This window comes from Podarcis melisellensis (genome assembly GCF_964234715.1).
Source record: "Podarcis melisellensis genome assembly, chromosome: 1".
Classification (NCBI taxonomy): Eukaryota; Metazoa; Chordata; class Lepidosauria; order Squamata; family Lacertidae; genus Podarcis; species Podarcis melisellensis.
Window position 1 is genome coordinate 16,420,510 of NC_138528.1, and position 20,648 is coordinate 16,441,157.

General features: G+C 45.4%; 1 protein-coding gene across 1 annotated transcript in view; it reads left to right on the top strand.

Moving 5' to 3' along the window:
• The window catches only part of BEGAIN (brain enriched guanylate kinase associated), a 178,970-nt gene that overhangs the window by 20,010 nt on the left and 138,312 nt on the right, over positions 1-20,648 (top strand). Inside the window, exon 2 of the mRNA XM_081916459.1 lies at positions 17,217-17,245. Within this exon, the coding sequence (XP_081772585.1) occupies positions 17,217-17,245 (29 nt within the window). The remainder of the gene's footprint in view (positions 1-17,216; positions 17,246-20,648) is intronic.

A 20,648-nucleotide genomic window follows, 5' to 3' on the forward strand; every position in this document is an offset into this window, starting at 1 on the left:
TTGAACACTGCACTGCTTAAACAGTTCCCAGTCTTTGTAAGTCGTGAATCTCCTCATGATTCCATTTCTTTTCTCTCTTTTTTCAGTGCCCAATGCTATTTAACATACATTTTAATGGTTATCAGCGAAAGGATTGGTAGAGGATCTATGGTTGCTAGGAAACTGTTGCCTCAGTTGTGCAAATCTTCCCATGCTGCACACATTATCTTGCATCAAAAATTGTTGTCTAGCAGCCTTAGAAAGCACAGGTTGGGGGGGTCTCTCCCCCTTCTCCCTTTGCAAGGAATATGTTTCTTGAGTTTAATGGTACAGATCGTTTTACAGCAGAATTGCCTCAGTGTCATCATTATACAAATCCAGTGTCACTGTATTGTACTCTCAAGTTGATGCTTTTCAACTGATGAGTCTGGATCTTCAGAGTTGTGAAGTGATGGCGTCTGATGAGAGCCACAAATAAATAATGGAGAATGTCAAGAAAAGAGTTAGAGTTAGTTTTAGGGTGGGGGGAAAGGAGATGAGAAATTATGCCCATACTTAAGCTTAACATACCCTGTGAGGTGTTGGGAAATATAATAATTTGGTGGCACAGCCTGGATTTTGCAGGCAAAAGGTCCCTGGCATCTCCTGGCAGGGCTGGGAGAAACCCCCTCCCTGTAACCCTGGAGAGCTGCTGCCAGTCAGTGTAGCCAATACTAAGTTAGGTGGGCCAATGGTCTGACTCCATATAAGGCCTCGTCCTATGTTCCTAAGTAGTCCATACACTGGTGTCACGATGTCTATTTTACTGTAGCTCTTTCCATTCAAACCAGCATGTGGTCCAACATGATCACCTTGTGATTCCTGTTTGAACTCATTTCTAATTCAGCCCTTAATAGCATTATTGATCTGGATTGTGCTTTCATTTTCCCAGGAGTTGGGAGCCCTGTAGATAAACTGGTCCAAATTCTCCTTTGGAGGGATATTAAGTACATTCTAATTTGACCTGTGCGCATGACTCAATTTTTCAACTTTGTAATTAAGCCTATTGAATCAAGAGTCCGCCGGGACGCAGCAACTGCTTTGGAATGCGAGAGCTGTAGCAAACAAGATGGGAGCATAATCAGCAGAAGTTTGCCATTTCTGCCATGCATCAAGCTCCAACGAACCCTGGGAGCAAACAAAACCCAGTATGTCACCGGGAATTTATTCACGAGTCTACTAGGCTGGCTCAATATGTTAGAGTTTAATTAATCTTTAAAGCAACACCTTGGTATTATTAGAAACCAGCGTCTTGTAAGTTGTTTTATCTGCATTAACAAATTCAATATTGGTCAACCTCACTCTTCAGGGACCCTCAATAATCTCTAAGCAAACAAATGGTTCTCGCTGCTGGGCTTAAACGGGAGGATTGCAAAATTCCTGCTAAGAAGCTTTTACAGAGGAGGTGGAGGAGACAGACATGACGTCCCAGATCCAAATAACCTCCAGGTGTGCATTCTATCAATTTGACATGTATGCTACAGCCTCCCCAGTTTTCCAGACCTCATGATGGGTTGGACACCATTGGGACTGGAGGGGCGGAAAGCAGAGAGCTCAAGGATAGGTGGAGCCAGAACCCAGGACCACAGGTCTGTGCTTCAAAGCTCTGTGTCAGAGTGGTCTCTCCCACCCCGAATTGGAGCAAATGACAATCCACAGAAAACTCAAATGCTTTTGTTCCGGTTCAATGGCAAAACATGGATTTTCCTGGGGAAAGCACTGGAACAACAACAAATAAATCAAAACTGCTTGGACACATAGCTTTGAAGTCCAGACCTGTGCCTAGAAACACAGCACAAGGTAAAGGTAAAGGGATCCCTAACCATTAGGTCCAGTCATGTCCGACTCTGGGGTTGCGGCGCTCATCTCACTTTATTGGCTGAGGGAGCCAGGTCATGTGGCCAGCATGACTAAGCCGCTTCTGGTGAACCAGAGCAGCGCACGGAAACGCCGGAGCGGTACTTATTTATCTACTTGCACTATGATGTGCTTTCGAACTGCTACAAAAAACCTCAGGGTGGTATACATGGTTCTTTCCTTGCCATTTTGTCTTCACAACAGCCCTGTGAGGTTGGCTAGGCTGAGAGACTGCGAGTGGCCCAATGCCACTCAGTGAGCTTCATGGCTGGACAGGGATTCAAACTGTGGTCTCCCCGATTATAATTCAACAGTCTAACCATTCACACCTTTGCTGAGTGTTTTTTTCTGTCTGGAATGTGTCGTTGACATCTGATGATGCTCAATCCAAAACTGGACAGAGGATCGAAAGGGTTGAAACTAGCCTACCATACAAAGCCTTTACATTTGTTGTTCCTCCCAGTTGTGCCTTCTGCCCCAGCCACCTCTGGGATGTGCCCCCCTGGAAGACTGCTCCAAAGGGAATGTGCCCTCTGGCTGAAAAAGGCTCCTCATCCCTGCCTTAAAAATAATTGTGATTTCCCAAATGAATCATAGAATTGTAGAGTTGGAAGGGACACCTGCAATGCAGGAATCTCAACTAAAGCATCCATGACAGATGGACATCTGGCCTCTGCTTAAAAACCTCCAAGGAAGGAGAGTCCACAAACTCCCAAGTGAGACCATTTCATTGTTGAACAGCTCTTACTGCCAGAAAGTTCTTCCTGATGTTGAGTCAGAAATTCCTTTCCTGTAACTTGAATCTGTTGGTCAAGAACTAACTTAGTTGGTCTTTAAGGTGCTACGGGAAGGAATTTTTTTATTTTGTTTTGACTATGGCAGACCAACACGGCTACCTATCTGTAATTGAATCTGTTTGTTATGGTCCTACTCTCCAGAGCAGGACAAAATGAGCATGCCCCATCTTCCAGGTGACAGCCCTTGAGATATTTCATAGAATCATAGACTCATAGAGTTGGAAGAGACCACAAGGGCCATCGAGTCCAACCCCCTGCCAAGCAGGAAACACCATCATCAGAGCACTCCTGACATATGGTTGTCAAGCCTCTGCTTAAAGACCTCCAAAGAAGGAGACTCCACCACACTCCTCGGCAGCAGATTCCACTGTTGAACAGCTCTTACAATCAGGAAGTTCTTCCTAATGTTTAGGTGGAATCTTCTTTCTTGTAGTTTGGATCCATTGCTCCGTGTCCGCTTCTCTGGAGCAGCAGAAAACAACCTTTCTCCCTCCTCTTTGAAGTTGGCTATCATATCTCCTCTCAGTCTCTTCCTCTCCAAACAAAACATACCCAGCTCCCTCAACTGTTCCTCATAAGGCTTGATTTCCAGCCCTTGATAATCTTGGTCACCCTCCTCTGCTCTCCAGGTGTTGTCTGACCAAGGCCGAAGAGAGTGGTACTGTTAGTTCCTTGATCTGGACGCTATACTTCTGTTGATGCAGGCTGGAATAGCATTATATATATATATTTGCAGCTGCTCACACTGTTGACTCTTGTTAAGCTTGGGGTCTCCTAAGACCCCAAGATCCTTGTCACATGTACTACTAGTAAGCCAGGTGTCCCCCATCTTATATTTGTGCAGCTGGTTCTTCCTGCAGAAGTGTAGAAGCTTACATTTGCCCATATTGAAATTCATTTTGTTACATGCCTTTGATTGACTGTGTTGAATGTGTCCTGACCATCTTGGTTTTCTAACTATGGGAAGGGATAGAGTTAAACCCAGATCTTCTGAATTTAACATAACTCTTTCTGGTGATGTCTCTGTTTTCTGGCTTTATTCCACAGTTACCATCCTTTACTGGTAACTATGGCTTCCATGGGGTGGGGGCTGGGAGGTAGTCAATGGATGCTTTTTCTTGGCCTTAAATGTCTATAATTTGCTTAATTGCTCAGTTCCATGTTCACATTTGAAAACCCAGCAATTTGTAAGTGCGTTGATGTTTCACAGTCGGTGCTTGCTTCTTTCTCAGTTCCCAGGAATATGATCGTAGCCCATGTAAGAATTCTTGGTTTGTGCCTTACAGTGTCTCTCTTTTAACAGTGGGCATCTTAGTCTAATCAGTATTGTTACATATAATAGTATAGATATGATCAGTGGAATACCAATCTGAAAATGCCAGAAGCAAGAATAAGAGAGTGTATATCATAATAATATTTTGTGCTACTGATTTTTTATATAATTGGGAGGTATATTGTTTCAATGTTTTTTTAAAGTTTCTGATTCTATAGCTATAGATGATAGATAGATGATAGATAGATAGATAAATAGATAAATAGATAGATAGATGATAGATAGATATAGTATTGTTACATACGCTTCAGATTACATACGCTTCAGGTTACAGACTCCGCTAACCCAGAAATTTACCTCGGGTTAAGAACTTTGCTTCAGGATGAGAAGAGAAATCGTGCTCCGATGGCGCGGCAGCAGCAGGAGGCCCCATTAGCTAAAGTGGTGCTTCAGGTTAAGAACAGTTTCAGGTTGAGAACGGACCTCCAGAACTAAATAAGTACTTAACCCAAGGTACCACTGTATATGTTTTTATGGATGCCATTTTGTGAGGGCCTTGCTCTAAAAAGTGAGCTGGACATATTTAAAATACTGAACCCTGTAGGTGGGATTAGGTCTGTAATGGTGGTCTTTGTGAATAGGCAAGTCCATACAAGCGAAGATGGTCCCTCAGACACCATCATCCTGATCCTGGGATTAGCAGGCCTGTAATGGTGATCTTTGTGCATAGGCAAGTCCATACAGGCAAAGATGGTCCCTCAGACACCATCATCCTGGTCCCGGTTCATTTTGGACCTTCTGAAACAAACCCACCACTTTGAATTTCACTTCTGTAAATTAACTGCAGATGTGTTCATTTCAGTGACTCCTTCTTAATAGTTCCATCTGCAGTTGAGGGAGTTGGGTATGTTTAAGCTGGAGAAGAGAAGGCTGACAGGTGATATCATAGCCAGATTCAGATACTCAAAGGGCTGCTGCAGAAGGTTGGACCCAAAACAATGGGTTCAAATTACAAGAAAGGAAATTCCAACTAAACTTTAGGAGGAGCTTTCTTACGGTAGGAGCTGTTGCAATAGTGGAGCGGAGTACGTCAGAAAGTGATGGAAAACTTCATTAGATGTTTTTAAACAGAGGGTGGTTGGCTATCTGTCTGGGATTCTTTAGCTGAGATTCCTGAATTGGGATACCGTCCATCTCTATGATTCTATGACACAGGAGTTTCTGAATGTTCTTGAAAGGCAGTCCCTTGTACAACGCAGTACAGATGATAACCTAGTCCAGCTTATGACTTGATTGTCATAAGCTGCATAATACAAAATCAGGCTATTGGTCCATCTGTCTCAGAAATGTCTACTGGGGCACGTTGGGGAATAGGGATGGCAAACAAATTTGCTTCTGCTTGCATTTCAAGGCGATCCTACCTAATTCAAGCTTCCCTAAAACTGTAAATGGAAGCACAGCCATCTTCTGAAACATACCAAGTGATGCGTATAAAATGCTTATAGTAGGGCAAAGTGCGCATAAAAATGCATATACTGCTGAAAATCATGTGAAAGTGCATTATGTTACAGGATAGGTAAAGGTAAACGGACCCATGACCATTAGGTCCAGTCGTGGCCGACTCTGGAGTTGCTGTGCTCATCTCGCTTTATTGGCTGAGGGAGCCAGTGTTCAGGTTCCGGGTCATGTGGCCAGCATGACTAAGCCACTTCTGGTGAACCAGAGCAGCGCACAGAAATGCCGTTTACCTTCCCGCCGGAGCGATACCTATTTATCTTCTTGCAATTTGACATGCTTTCAAACTGCTAGGCTGGCAGGAGCAGGGACAGAGCAACAGGAGCTCACCCCATCACGGGGATTCAAACCGCCGACCTTCTGATTGGCAAGTCCTAGGCTCTGTGATTTAGACCACAGCGCCACCCGCGTCCCTTACGTTACAGGATGCTGGTTTGCAAAAAAGAAGAAGTGTCTATTAGGAGAAATTTGCAATAAAATGCTGAACAATTTTAATTGGGGGGAAATGCGAAGGGGTGTGGAAATGTGAAGAACTCAAGATGGGGGGGCTATGAAAAACTGAAATTTACAGTATTAACCCCTTAGTGGGCACCCTTTAGCCTTCCAGATGTTTTGGACTGCAACTCCCATCATCCTTGACTATTGGCCATGCTGCCTTGGTGTGGTGGGAGTCATAACAGACCTTCCAGGTGTCCCTATTTTCTAGCGACAGCCCTGGATTTACAGAAGTTGTCCCAATTTCTGATTTGATCCCAGAATGTCCCCCTTTTCCTTAGGACACCCCTATTTCATTGGAGAAATGTTGGAGGGTATGGAATAGGATGTCCCTATGTTCATCAGAGAAACGTTGGAGGGGATGTCTGTATTTTCACTGGAGAAATGTTGGAAGGTATAGAATAATATCTCCCTATTTTCATCAGAGAAATGTTGGAGGGTATGTCATAGTCCAAAAACCCCATGCCCACCCTTGCACTAAGTGCTCTAAAGCATTGCTACAGATGCTATGCATTGTTATTTCAGGGCCAAACACACTACCTGCAACATCACACCGGCTCTCAGAAATGCCAGAGCGCACATTATTATCAGAGAGGCGAGCCTGGCTTGCTAACGACAGCCCGCACTGCTGAATCATTGACAAATTCAACCTCAACCACCTTCTCGGTGTTTGCCTTGACAACTAGTCTACTGAACGGCAATTGGATGAAAATCCCTTTCTAAAAATAGTATCACACAGGACAGAATGACAAGCATGAGCCACGAGATAATATGCACTGGATGTTCCTTCAGAGGGCTTTTCCCCCACCCTGGGCAGGGGGCGGATGTGCCGGAAGGAGGGGAAAGGCCAAGGGGAGCGGGAGGGAATATGACACATGTGAAGAGCCAACTGCACTTTTAATAAATATGGCTTCCTTTTGACAAAGGAATCTCCAGAGGCTGATTTAATGTCTCCTCTGCAAATCCTAACAACTCCACATTTTGTGTAGGAGTTGAGAGCCGACTCTTTCAAACTAGTAGAAAGGGACCTGCAGAGAGGAATGCTAATGCGCAGCGCAAGAGAGGGTATCGAGGGACCACGGGGAGACTTCTGGTGACCTTTCGGCTATTAAAATAGCATCCCAGTCCAGTACAGGCTCCACTTCAGCCTTTCGTGTGTGTAGAGGAGCTGTGTAGGACGCCCCTCTTTCAATAATAAGCTAAACAGAGCCTGTTTCTTCCAGGCAACACACAAACCCACAGCTTGGAAAAGATCGAAACGAACATTTGGAGAGCTGAGAGAACATTCAGGGGAAATGTGTGCAGATGATAGATAGATGTATAGAATTGTAGAGTTAGAAGGGGCTACAAGGGTCATCTAGTCCAGCCCTCTGCAATGCAGGAATCTTTTGCCCAACCTGGGTCTTGAACCCAAAACTCTAAGATTAAGAGTCTCATGCTCTACTGACTGAGATACCGGTAGGTAGACAGGCAGGCAGACTTAGAGATATTCAAGGAATTGGATAACATTAACCCTCCTATTTCAAAGATATTGACACATTCATTTAATTCAATATATGGGGGAGGGGTTGAGAGAGGGGGGACCTCAGGGGTGCTAAAGAACATAATAATTACCTTGTTAGGTCAGACCAAAATGATTCTGAGTGCTGCTCCACATTTCTTTTGTATTAATGTATTATTGACTTTTTTTTACCTGCTTTGTGATACAGACAGCAGCTTTCTACCCTACCCAACCCTATTAGCTCCTATTTGTTATAATACAAGGAGCTTGGATCTATTGCTAGTCAAAGCTCAAGGTATTAAATATGCAGCACAGTACTCATTCTACTCATTGCAATTTAACATCTTAATCCTATGCATTGCTTATCAAGAAACTGGTACATCCCTATCATTAGCATACCATCCAACTTTTTCGGATGCATGTCTTCTAGAAAGTGCTTCTGGGTGAATCATGTGACCCACACCACGCTCTCGGGCACCCTCAAATGCTTTTTGGGTCTAGAGCGTGGCCCTGAGCATGCAATATTGTGGCACCCAAAATGGCAGCTGAGATCTTGCATGAAAAAATAGGATGTCCAGTTTTTCCGGGGCTCTAGGCAGAATGAAGTAGCTGCCTCAAGCAACTAGTGCTGGGTATTAAGAAAGAGCAGGAAATCACTAGTTAGTTCATTGTTTATTGTTGTATTTTTTTTACTACGAGGGTGAGGTATTTGTGGAATGAAATAACTTAACCAGCCTTGAGGACTATGACCTTGACTGGGGAAGAGTGGGGGATGTGGACAACAGTCAGCTTTGAAGGAATAGCAGTCTGTACAAATCCAGTGCCTTTTCCACCATCCTTGTTATTTCACTTACTGAGCTTTGATATGAAAACAAGTTCTAGATCTCAGCCAAAGCCCTGCTCAACCCTATTCCTTACAATTCCCAGAGTTCCCTGGGAATAGCGATTGACTGTTACACCATTAAGTAAATCGTAGTTCTGTGAGAACAGGGTCTCCTGGCAACCCTCAAGATGCTTAACAAGCTGTAGCTCCCATGATTTTGTGGGGGAAGCCATGACTGTTTAAAGTGATGTCATAGTGTTTTAAATGTGTGATATGGCCTATGTCTACTCAACCTCACAGGGCTGTTCTGAGAATAAGATGAGGAGAAATCCATGCATGCTACCTTGGAGGAAAGTTGGGATCTACATATACCAATAAAACCCACCTGCTTTTTCCATCATAGAATTGTAAGAGTTGGAAGGGACGCCAAGGGCCATCCAGTCCAACCCTCTGCAATGCAGGAATCTCAGCTAAAGCATCCATAGCAGATGGCCATCCAACCTCTGCTTAAAAACCTCCAAGGAAGGTGAAATATACTCAGAGTTGAGTGAGAATTTATTTATTCAGCTCATAGTAGCAATGAATGAAACTTTCCCCAAAATGTCTAGCTGTGTGTAATATACATTATTTACACAATGGACCCCGCGTGATTGGCTGATTCTGGGCTGCTCCTGTAGGCCAATCAGGTTGCAGATTCACCTCCTCCAGAAGCCTGATTGGCTGCTCCTGCAGGCCAATTAGGTCGCTGATTCACTTCCACCTGGAGAGGGATTGGGTGGCTCCTGAGGACCAATCAGACTGCTGCATTCTGGATCCTATTGTTCTAGGATTCAGCTCAGTACATAACAGAAGGAGAGTCCACAACCTCCCAAGAGAGACCGTTCCACTGTCAAACAGCTCTTATTGTCAGAAAGATATTCCTGATGTTTAGCCGGAATCTCCTTTCTTGAAACTTGAAGCCATTGGTTTAAGTACTACCTTCCAGAGCAGGAAAAAACAAACTTGTTCCCTCTTCCATGTGATAGCCCTTAAGCTATTTGAAGATGGCTATTGTATCTCCTCTCCGTCTCCTCTTTTCCAGGCTAAACATACCTAGCTCCTTCAACCTTTCCTCATAAGGCTTGGTTTCCAGACCGCTGATCATCAGCTTTGTTAAGTCCCACTGGTTCAATAACTACCAATCTGCCCAGTTTCTCAAAAACAGACAGCTCTTTTGCCAGAGACAAGATGGGGTGCCTAGGAGGTCAAATCGCAAAGGTCCCATCAGCTAAGGGCTTTTGAAAGGATGCCCACAGAAGTTTAATAATATCCCAAATACTGCTGTGATTTAACAGCCACTTATTGCCCCGATTTCCTGAACAGCAACCTCTGTGCCTAAATTGCTTCATGTAATTATAAACATCCCAGCGAACTGTTTCTCTGTGCTATGTTTCAACACCCACCCACACAAGTTATTAAGCAAGGTATGGCATATACCAAAAAGAGCAGTGCACTCGCCCGAGAGAGAGAGAGAGAGAGGCAGGCATAGTCCTTCGGGTATTTCATTTCACACTCTCCTGGTTTCTGGTACTTTCTCAGTTCATGTTATTCTTAGATCATTGTTCCTTGTGAGGTCATGCTAAGTTAAGCTTCCCCCCAAGGTGAACTACAAACACAGAGAGCGGTATGTAGTACTGTCCCGTCTTTATTTAAACCTCTGCGTATTTTAAGTAGAAGCCATTCTAATCAAAGGTCATCATGGATTGATATTTTCAAAATACAAGCCTAGCAAGAAGGAAAGGAAGGGGGGAGGACCACTCTCTTCCTCTTGTCTCAATTCAGTGGTTTTATCTGGAGAAGGGCCATAGCTCAGGGACAGAGCACTTGCCTTGCATGCAGAAAGTCACGTTTGATCCCCGGCATCTCCAGGTAGGTCTGGGAGAGGCCCCTTGTCTGAAATGATAGAGAGCTACTGTCTGTCAGTGTAGACAATACTGATTAAGATGGACCCAAGATCTGATTCAGTACAAAGCAGCTTCCTATGTTGCTATACTCACAACAACCTTGCAAGGTTGTGAGAGATTGGCCAAAAGTCACCTAGCGAGTGAAATGGCTAGCTGAAATTTTGAACCCAGGCCTCCTTAATACTTGTCTGGCACTCTAGCTGCTACACTGGGACTGGTAGAATTCAGCAACAGCTTGAGGGCCAGAAGTTCTCAGCTGCCAGCTTTATTATTTATTACTTCATTTATGTCCCACCTTTTCTCCAAAGAGCTCAGGGTGGTGTTCACAATCCCTGACTCTCCATTTTATCCTCATGACTAGGCCTGGGCGGTGTATCGATGCATCATCCAGGATCAGTTTGAAGGCTTGATTGCAACGGCCCCCAGTATGTTTCCGAGCACAATTCAAAGTGTTGGTGCTGACCTTTAAAGCCCTAAATGGCCTTGGTCCAGTATACCTGAAGGAGCATCTCCACCCCCATCGTTCAGCCTGGACACTGAGGTCCAGCTCCGAGGGCCTTCTGGCGGTTCCCTCACTGCAAGAAATGAGGTTACAGGGAACCAGACAGAGGGCCTTCTCGGTGGTGGCACCCACCCTGTGGAACACCCTCCCTTCAGATGTTAAGGAAATAAACAACTATCTGACTTTTAGAAGACATCTGAAGGCAACCCTGTTTAGGGAAGTTTTTTAAGTTAGATGTTTTATCGCTTTTCTATTATTATTAATATTCTGTTGGGAGTTGCCCAGAATGGCTGTGGAAACCCAGCCAGATGGGTGGTGTATAAATAAATTATATTATTATTATTATTATTATTATTATTATTATTATTATTATTATTATTATGCAATTTAGACCTGGCAGTATTTCACCTCTCAGTTTCAGGCCAACTGCTTTAAACTCAGGAGGACTAGAGGTGGGTGGATGCATGCATGCATGGGATCTGTGCTGCCCTCTGCCAATCAGCACCCCATATGTGTCACCCACCTCCAAAACAGCACGCCTGAGAACAATTTCACCCTAGGGGCTCCTTCCTCTGTGCCTCGGGCACTGGAGGAGGAAGTAGCTTCGCCCCATGCCTCGTGGGGCCAGGGTTCCTTCCTCCATGTGCCAGGCTCTGGAGGAGGAGGCAAGACGCTGGGGCAGGCAGCTCCACAGTGCCCTGGTATAGGGTGCCCTGGCTGATGTACTCCGTCTAGAGCAGCGCCACCCCCTTGGCCTTGACAGGAAGCGGCAGAAGCTGTGCACAGTGATGCTCATTGTCTCCATGGCTGGCAGCTGCCTTCTTCCTCCCTGCCTCCTTTCTGACATCATAATATACCGCCATATCACAAAGTTTAGCTGGTGGTATATTATGACGTTGGAAAGCAGCTATCGCGCAACGCTACTCATGACATCATGCAGGCTCTCATTTAATAGCCAACGATGAGAAACTGGAACTAAGGATAGATTCATCTAATGCATTGAGATATAAGTGCTGGGTATTTATAGAGAGTACACCAAGGGACTGGTTGTATGAGTAAACTCAGTCCCTTTACTTAGTTCTTCATGGGAAATAGCTGGTGATCTCAGAAGCTTTCAAACTCTTACAGTCAATCCATTAAAAGGTGCTACTACACGACTATTACACAATTGCAAAGCTCAGTGTTCTCCTCCATCGATGCTGTTGGTTCAATCAAAGTTCTTGTCTGAGTCCTTTAAAGGAATATCTACCCAGAAAAGGGTATCTACTTGACATCACCAATGCTTTTACAAAATCTCTTTCTCTCTCTCTCTCTCCCTCTCTCACACGCTCCCCAGTAACTTTTGTTCACAAACAACTTTGCTTCTAACCTTCTGTACTACTAGAGTAGGCTTACTTATGGAACAATGCATCTGAACACAATAAAAAATTGATGCAGAGAACTTTGCAAAAGCTAAAGCCGAATGAAACATAAAAGGCTTTTGGAATGTTAGCACAACACTAAAAGCCTTTCCCTCCCTGCCTGTATGGGAAACCCATTGCAGCAATTTGTAAGTATGCATTTGGACATGGCTTTTTAACACCTATCATCTGTACTGCTGTATGATAAAGCAAGATGACATGGCGTTAACAGCTGCCTACTCCAAAATCTATAGAGCAACACGCTAGAAAACGCCTGCACAACTTGTGACACACCTTTATTTTATTTTATTTTTAGTGAAACATTTATAATCCACACTTTCATAAAGTATATCAAGGTTGGCATACAACATACAAAGCACCCATTAAAAGAATTAAGAACATCAATAAATACCGATTGGTTAAAAGGAAAAAAGATCATGTTGCAAAAGGACAATCTGAAAAAAATGTTTTCAAAAGAGGTCTGGAGGGAACTCTACAATTCTATGGTCTAGGAATCTGAAGTTCCTGCCAAACATCTACCTGTTTGGCACGGGACCTGCCACATGAAAGCGAACTGAACCTCAGGGACATACAGGAATCACCAGAAGTGCTCTATCAGAGGATCTCAGTTGACTTAAATGGAACATAAGGGATGAAAAGGTCCTTAATTTACTTTGGGCCCAAGTTATTTAGAGCTTTGTGAATTAATCCAAGTAACTTGAACCTGGCCCAGTAGCCTAGCTTTCTCTCAACAGCAGAGTAGTAGGGTTCCAGTAACCTGTTCCTGTGAGCAGTTTGGCCATGGCATTCTTTATTACCTGCAGCTTCCAGATAATTTGTGAGGGCAGACCCACCTAAAATGCATAACAGTCATCAAGTCTTGAGGTTACCATTGCCTGGACCACTCTAGTCAGGCTGTCGTGGTCCAGCAACTGGCATCCCAGCCAGAGCATACCATGATAAATGCAACCCACCAACCATGTATGCCAGTGCAGCAGAAACTTGCGAAATCTCCTGGTCATGTTGCCAGCTTGGTTCTCCTGTTCTAGACAACTGCCTTGAGACCAAGGAGGTACATTCTAGTCAGTATGACAAGGTGCATACCCATGGAGCTAGCTTAGGAAAAACAAGCCAGATACCAGACTCAGCGAGAAGCTACTCATGTTGCTCCAGCACCAGCCTGGAACTGACTGGTGCCAGGGATCATAGAATCATAGAGTTGGAAGAGACCACAAGGGCCATCGAGTCCAACCCCCTGCCAAGCGGGAAACACCATCAGAGCACTCCTGACATATGGATATCAAGCCTCTGCTTAAAGACCTCCAAAGAAGGAGACTCCACCACACTCCTTGGCAGCAAATTCCACTGTCGAACAGCTCTTACTGTCAGGAAGTTCTTCCTAATGTTTAGGTGGAATCTTCTTTCTTGTAGTTTGGATCCATTGCTCTGTGTCCGCTTCTCTGGAGCAGCAGAAAACAACCTTTCTCCCTCCTCTATGTGACATCCTTTTATATATTTGAACATGGCTATCATATCACCCCTTAACCTCCTCTTCTCCAGGCTAAACATGCCCAGCTCCCTTAGCCGTTCCTCATAAGGCATCGTTTCCAGGCCTTTGACCATTTTGGTTGCCCTCCTCTGGACACGTTTCAGTTTGTCAGTGTCCTTCTTGAACTGTGGTGCCCAGAACTGGACACAGTACTCCAGGTGAGGTCTGACCAGAGCAGAATACAGTGGCACTATTACTTCCCTTGATCTAGATGCTGGGGAACCTGTGGCCCTCCAGATCCTGGGATTTGGACTACAACATCTAGAGCTGTGTTTCCCAAACTTGGGTCTCCAGCTGTTTTCGGACTACAACCCCTATCATCCCTAATGACCGCTCCCCACATCAAATGGGGGTGCCTTTTGCATGAGCGCACACAGTGCTCCTGGTAGTACGGGCTGGCTTCACTCTCCCCAGACTGGATACCTGGAGGTCTCCGCCTACCTCACCCAATCCCCCAATGCCGCCTGGGGGGTGTTGCCAGGAGATCGGCCAGGTAGGGGGAAAGGCCTGCCCTGCCAATACAACAGAAGGAATATTCAGCTCGGGGGTCGCCTGGGGTTGAAGGGACTCCGCCTGTCCACGCAGTTATCAAGACCAGTGTGGTCAGGGGTGATGGGAAACAGCTTGAGGACCAAATTTGGGAAACACTGACTTAGATCACTTCCTCCAGTCTGGTGTAGTGGTTAAGAGCAGTAGACTTGTAATCTGGTGAACGGGGTTCGCTTCCCCGCTCCTCCACATGCGGCTGCTGGGCCACCTTGGCTAGTCACACTTCTCTGAAGTCTCTCAGCCTCACTCACCTCACAGAGTGTTTGTTGTGGGGGAGGAAGGGAAAGGAGAATGTTAGCCGCTTTGAGACTCCTTAAGGGGAGTGATAAAGCAGGATATAAAATCCAAACTCTTCTTCTTCTTCATCTCCCCCAGTTTCCAGCAACTGGTACAGGTATTTAGAAGCATTACGGCCTCTGAATGTGGAGGTAGAACATAGCTATCGTGGCTGTTAGCCATTGAGAGCTTTATCCTCCATTAATTTCTCTTATCTAATCCTCTCTTAAAGCCACCCAAGTTTGTGGATGGCATTGCCTCCTGTGGGAGCCTGTTCCATACTCTAACTATGCGCCCAGTATGAAGCACATAGCGGAGTGCCATGTCCTTATAAGCTCTTCCCCTTCCTCATTGCCCTCCTCCTTTTAGCTCCACATAGCAGCTTAGGAAAGGCGTTTGCTAGTGCAGAGTGGGGCCGTGATTCTGTCTTCTACATTTGTGAAAGGATGAGAATTCAGGGTTGCGCTGCATCATCAGCACAGGAGGGTTGTTTTGTGGATCACAGAAGGACACCCTCCTTCCCCCAGTGCACCAGCCCATCCATTTTTGGAGGTTCCACTTGCATAGAGTGGACACTGGCGATTATCATCTGGCATTTAGGACTCCCAGGATCCGAACCAGCAGGGTGGCATTCAGAAAAGTCGTCTCATCTTGTGCGCTGCAATATTGTATGTTAATGAATTGGTGTGGGGGAACCGTTCAATCAATGGGCTCGGCTTGCCTCTCGATGCATTTTGCAAGGCATTGCCAAGGCAACAATGGACGTGAGGAAAGGACTTCCACATCATGAGATCATAAGTGACTGGGCCAGAGAAAAAACCAGGAAGGACGGGGGGGGGGGGAGGAGAAATAGGGATCTGTTGGCAATTGAAGAACACAAACGCCACTGATATTTCAGTGTAGATTTTCATTTTTGCTGTTCTGATCATGCCTCGTTTTTCCTTTTCTTACCTAACCACCATCTGTTGCACAGGCTAAGTACATACCATACATTTAAAGCACACACCCCGCCCAGAATTCTGGGAACTGTAGTTCCCCCCCCCCTCACAGAGCTACAATTCCTAGCACCTTTAAACAGCATTTCCCAGTTTCTTTTTTAATTTTTATGTTTGGTAGGGGAGAAATGTGCTTCTTTAGGACTATCTAAAACAAGAGGCTTTGAAACGACAGGTCTTCTGGTCTTCTGGGACTAAAAAAAGGATGGGAATATACTTTTGAAATGTCGGGTTCCCAGACTCGCCCTGGCGCTTTCATCCTCTAATTCACAAAAAACTGGGATGGAAGGGGGGAAGCAGAAAAGCCCGCCCACCCACTCTAGATGTGTGTGAAGGGCAGGCGGAGCCAAAAGAAGCCCGTCAGCTCAAAATCTTGGCGATATTTGTGTCGAGGGTGAATAAAATGGTTGCATGCCATACATTGAAAGGGAAAAGAATTCAAAAGAAATGAAACGATGCAGGGATAGATAGATAGATAGATAGATAGATAGATAGATAGATAGATGATAGATAGATAGATAGATAGGTAGGTAGGTAGATAGATAGATAGATAGATAGATAGATAGATAGATAGATAGATGATAGATAGAGATAGATGATAGATAGATGATATAGATAGATAGATAGATAGATAGATAGATAGATAGATAGATAGATAGATAGATAGATGATAGATAGATAGATAGATAGATAGATAGATGATAGATAGATGATGGATGGAAGGAAGGAAGGACACACTAGTATGGTAAAAGCTGCAACAGAATCCGTCCTCCCCCCGCACCATCCCGGTGGCTTCATCTGGGCAGATCTCAGGAAGCAAGTGGTTAAGCAGGCCCCCAAAGAGTCAAGCGTTGTTGGAGAGGGGTGCCTTCCTTGGCCGGGTCTGGCGGAGCAGGGGTTAAAAAAAGGAGTCCTCTTGAAACTTTCCCCCCCTCTTGCCGGTGCGGATCAAAGGGACCCCGGCGTGAATCTTAAAGGGCAAGGCGGAATGCGAGAGAGATGAATTAAGACCATGAATTACAGGGTGGGTGGGGGACACACACACAAAAAAACCCAACCCTAACGCGATCCCTGAAACTCTCGCTCGAGCTGCGTGCGCGCGCTCCATCTGCCGAGATCTCGGGGAAACGTGATGAATTAAAAACTCCAAGGTGGTGTGGGGGGTTTTTTGGGGGGGAGGGCGAGGGAGGAGAGAAACTGGAGATCGTGGCAGCGTCTATGTGCCACGTTGGTGCGCGCCTGCCTGCCTGCCTCCCTCCCTCCCTCGGCTCCTGTTGGACGGGGCCACCCCTCGATTTCAACTTTCTCTCCTGCGGAACCCGCTCGGCACAGTAACCTGTTACTGGTTCTCCTTCCACCTTCCTCCTCCTCCTCTGCCTTCTTCGCCTGGGCGCTACAAACTGAGTCATTCCGTGTTGCCCATGTCTCCTGGGGAGCTCGCCAGCCTTTCTGCAGCGTGTTCGCTGCTGCTGCTGCTGCTGCCTCCGCCGCTGCTGCTGCTGCGTTCTTCGGGAGTTCACCAGTCAACGTGCACCCCTGCTGCTCCCATGCAGATCTGGGGTCCGGGTCTGGCCGGGGCTCGGTAGACGGGAGCCGGCGGCAGCAGCCAGCCAAGCCTGCCAGCCAGCCTTTTTGGATAGCCTGAACTATGCATAAATCTGCCGAGTGAACGCTGCTGCTCCCTTTCCATTCACTTGCACCTTGTTTGTTTGATTTCTTGTAGGCCTCTGCGGCAGAGATGGAGAAAATAAGGTAAGTCAACCAGTTTGGGGGTCTCCCCTTCTTTCTTTCTTTCTTTCTTTCTTTCTTTCTTTCTTTCTTTCTTTCTTTCTTTCTTTCTTTCTTCCCCTCCCCTCCCTTCCCACCCGCCTTCCTGCACTGCTCGTTATAAGGCAGGCGATCTGCTGGGTCTTATACTGATTGAAGACCATTCATTTCTTTATTTGGGGTGCTTTGGCTATCTGGAAGTAGATTCGGTTGCCAGGTTTTGGAAATCTCAGAGGTCTGGAGGAAACTGGGGTGGTGGTGGTGGGTGGTTGTTGAGAGCCTTTTGCAAAGATGTCTATTTCAGAAGGAGCCTCTGTCTGCACAATGCCATGTTTCCATTGCCAGATAAAATAGGAGGCGATACAGTCAATTAAACAAACGCAGTAGCCACCACTTGGGTCTCTTGCCAGAGCATGCTTCCTCTGCTCAGGGAGAACAAACCAGATCAAATAATTCACAGGGAAAGAAGAGGAAGAGAGAGCTGTCAGTTGAGGGGCCGGGTGGGAATCAACTTTGCATCAAAGCATCCAATTGCCTGTTGTTTGTTTCAGTGTAAATGGTGTAATATTCGTGTTTGGTTTTTTTGTTTGTTTTACGTTTATTTTCTAGCTGGGGTTTTGTTTTGAGCCATTTCTTCTGTGTTCAAAATGTTGTCTGCCTGTAGAAGTTTCTTCTTAGCATCGACCCCTTGCTTTCAATCAAAGGGGAGATGGCATTTGGAAAATGTGCAAGTTTCCGAGCTCATGTTTTGAGTGTTGCTTGGGAGGTTTCGTTTCTGTATGTCGTTGCAAGGCATTAAAAAAGAAAGAAAGAAAGGAAAAGCCATAGATTTCTTATGGAACCAATTACGACTTGTTTTTGTACAGCGCACAATTAAGTGTGAATGATCTTGTCCACACTTGGAAATAAGCTTCACTAAAGTCCATGGGACTTTCTTCAAAGTAAATATGCATAGGATTTGGACTGTATGCAATACAGTGGGATTTGGAGCTATGTTACATCCTCTCTGTGTTTTGACAAGGTTTATATTACCAGCCAAATGTTTTCTGAGCCAGGGATGGAGAACCTGTGGCTCTCCAACTATTGTTGGACTATGGTACCTATCATTCCTGGCCATTCGCAGTGCTGGCTGGGGCTGATGGGATTTGGAGTCCAGCAGGTTCTCCATTTCTGTTTAAAGATCTGGGGTTTCCAGTGAGCCATTGCCATCGGTAGAACCAACAGAATACAGCTTTCAAACTCGTTGGTGTCAAAAGGGCAGCCACAAAGTTATTAAAAAGTGTCAGAAAGTTGCAAAGCTCTGTGGATTCTGATGAAAAGGTAGACGAACACAAACGGGGGAAAGAGGGAAACTGAATGGGTTCCTTTAGCTGGATCTTAGCTGGGGAAGTGCAGGCAGGATTAGTATTCAGGAAGACACTGCTTCTGAACACACCCTTGACACTGGTAGCTTTATTTCATTTCTCATTCATTACTGCTTGGCCTCATGGCCATCAGGGACTAGCCTGGAGGTTCGTTATGGTTCATTAGTGGTCTACAAATACATGGTGATGGGAAGAGTCTGTGTAGTCCAAAAGTATTTACTTTCCTTCCTGTGAAGAGCTTTGCTACTGCTTTGAGCGAAGGATCCTCCTCTGTGTCCTCCGTTGATTTAAGGCAACCTGTGGCCCTTCAGCTCCAACCAGCATGGCCAATGGTTGAGGATGATGGGAGCTGTAGTCCAACAACATTTGGGTGGCACCATTTGGGGGAAGGATTGCATTATTCACCCATCGCCGTGCATGTTGCCTTCTAGTTATCAAATTCCACCAGTCAGGGAACAAACAGCACTGAATCAAATCCCACGTATAGGATATTGCTTCTAGGCATGCCTAACTGCGGAAGATGTTACACTTCCTTTCGATATTTCCATACCATACAGAACAGAGTTGGATAACCTGCAACCTGCTATGTTGTTGGATTCCAACTCCCACCAGCCCCAGCCAGCATCACCAATGCTCAGGGATGGTGAGAGTCAGTGGTCTGGCAATATTCGGAGCTCCCTCGACTGAAGAGGTTGAAGGAATGGGAAGAGATGGGTTGGCCGGGCCTTTTCAAGCGAAGGGAAATATTGTCAACAGAATTATGCTCCAGTCCTCATTATTCAGCCAGAAAAGCCACCAAATTGTGAATTCAATGTAAGTTAATTCTTGCTTCTGCCACAGCTCAATGATTTTGTCATGCAACTCCCCCCCCCTCCAAGACTCTGTTGGGCATTAGCTCAAGAAGGGCCCAAAATTTTCATAGCTGTACATTTTTCTGCAATCACATACCGTAAGATATGATCACTGATCTGTCCCTTTCGCAAATGGGAAAGTGGGGTTGAAAGAAAATGTGTTTCCCCCAAACAAAGCAATAATATCATAACAGAAGGTATTCTGGGGCAAAGCAGCACCACAGAAAGCTAAGCAGGCTTCATAGCCCCAGAACTTCAAACACTGATTTCAGGAGCAGCCAGCACAGATTCCAAGCCCCAGCCAACATAGCCAATAGCAATGAATGCTGGGAGTTGTAGTCCAACCATGACTAGAGAGCACCTTGTTGGCTACTGCTGCTTTAACTAGTCAAAGGTACCTCTTTTTCTGTTCAACTGACTGCTTCTACATTTTCATTCATTTAGGCATCTTCTACTCATCATTAAACTCAGTCCTAGAGCAGGACACAGCGTGGAAATATATACTACGTGATAAAACAATTTTAAAAACGAAAAACCAAACCACAACAGCAATACATCAGGGTTGCATCATGGCAGCAAGAAGGAGACAATTGCAATATGTTCTTAATGTAATAAAGTGGACTGATATACTCCGCATGCATGCCAAAGGCACACAGGTCCCCTTTTCTGCAGAAAACAGGCTGTCTGACATCCAGTGCAAATAGCTATACAGTGGTACCTCGGGTTACAGACAGGTTGCAGACTCCGCTAACCCAGAAATAGTAGCTTGGGTTAAGAACTTTGCTTCAGGATGAGAACAGAAATTGCGCAGCAGCGGTGCGGCGGCAGCGGGAGGCCCCATTAGTTAAAGTGGTGCTTCAAGTTAAGAACAGTTTCAGGTTAAGAACAGACCTCTAGAACTTAACCCAAGGTACCACTGTAGTTTTATGAGGCAATACACTCATAAGTAAATGCAATACACTCCCTAAAAATATGCTTTTTTTCTTCTTTTGGGGCCATTTCATCTTGAGTGTATGCAAGGGCTGGGCTTTTAAAACCTTGCTGGAGGAGGGGACAGGCTTCTCTGTCTCCTGAAAATCTGAAAGAGCATCCAGCTCTCTCTTTATTTTTGCCATCTTGGCTTAAAAGGCAGTTTTGTATATAGATACTTGGGTTTCTTTGCCTCTGGTGCTG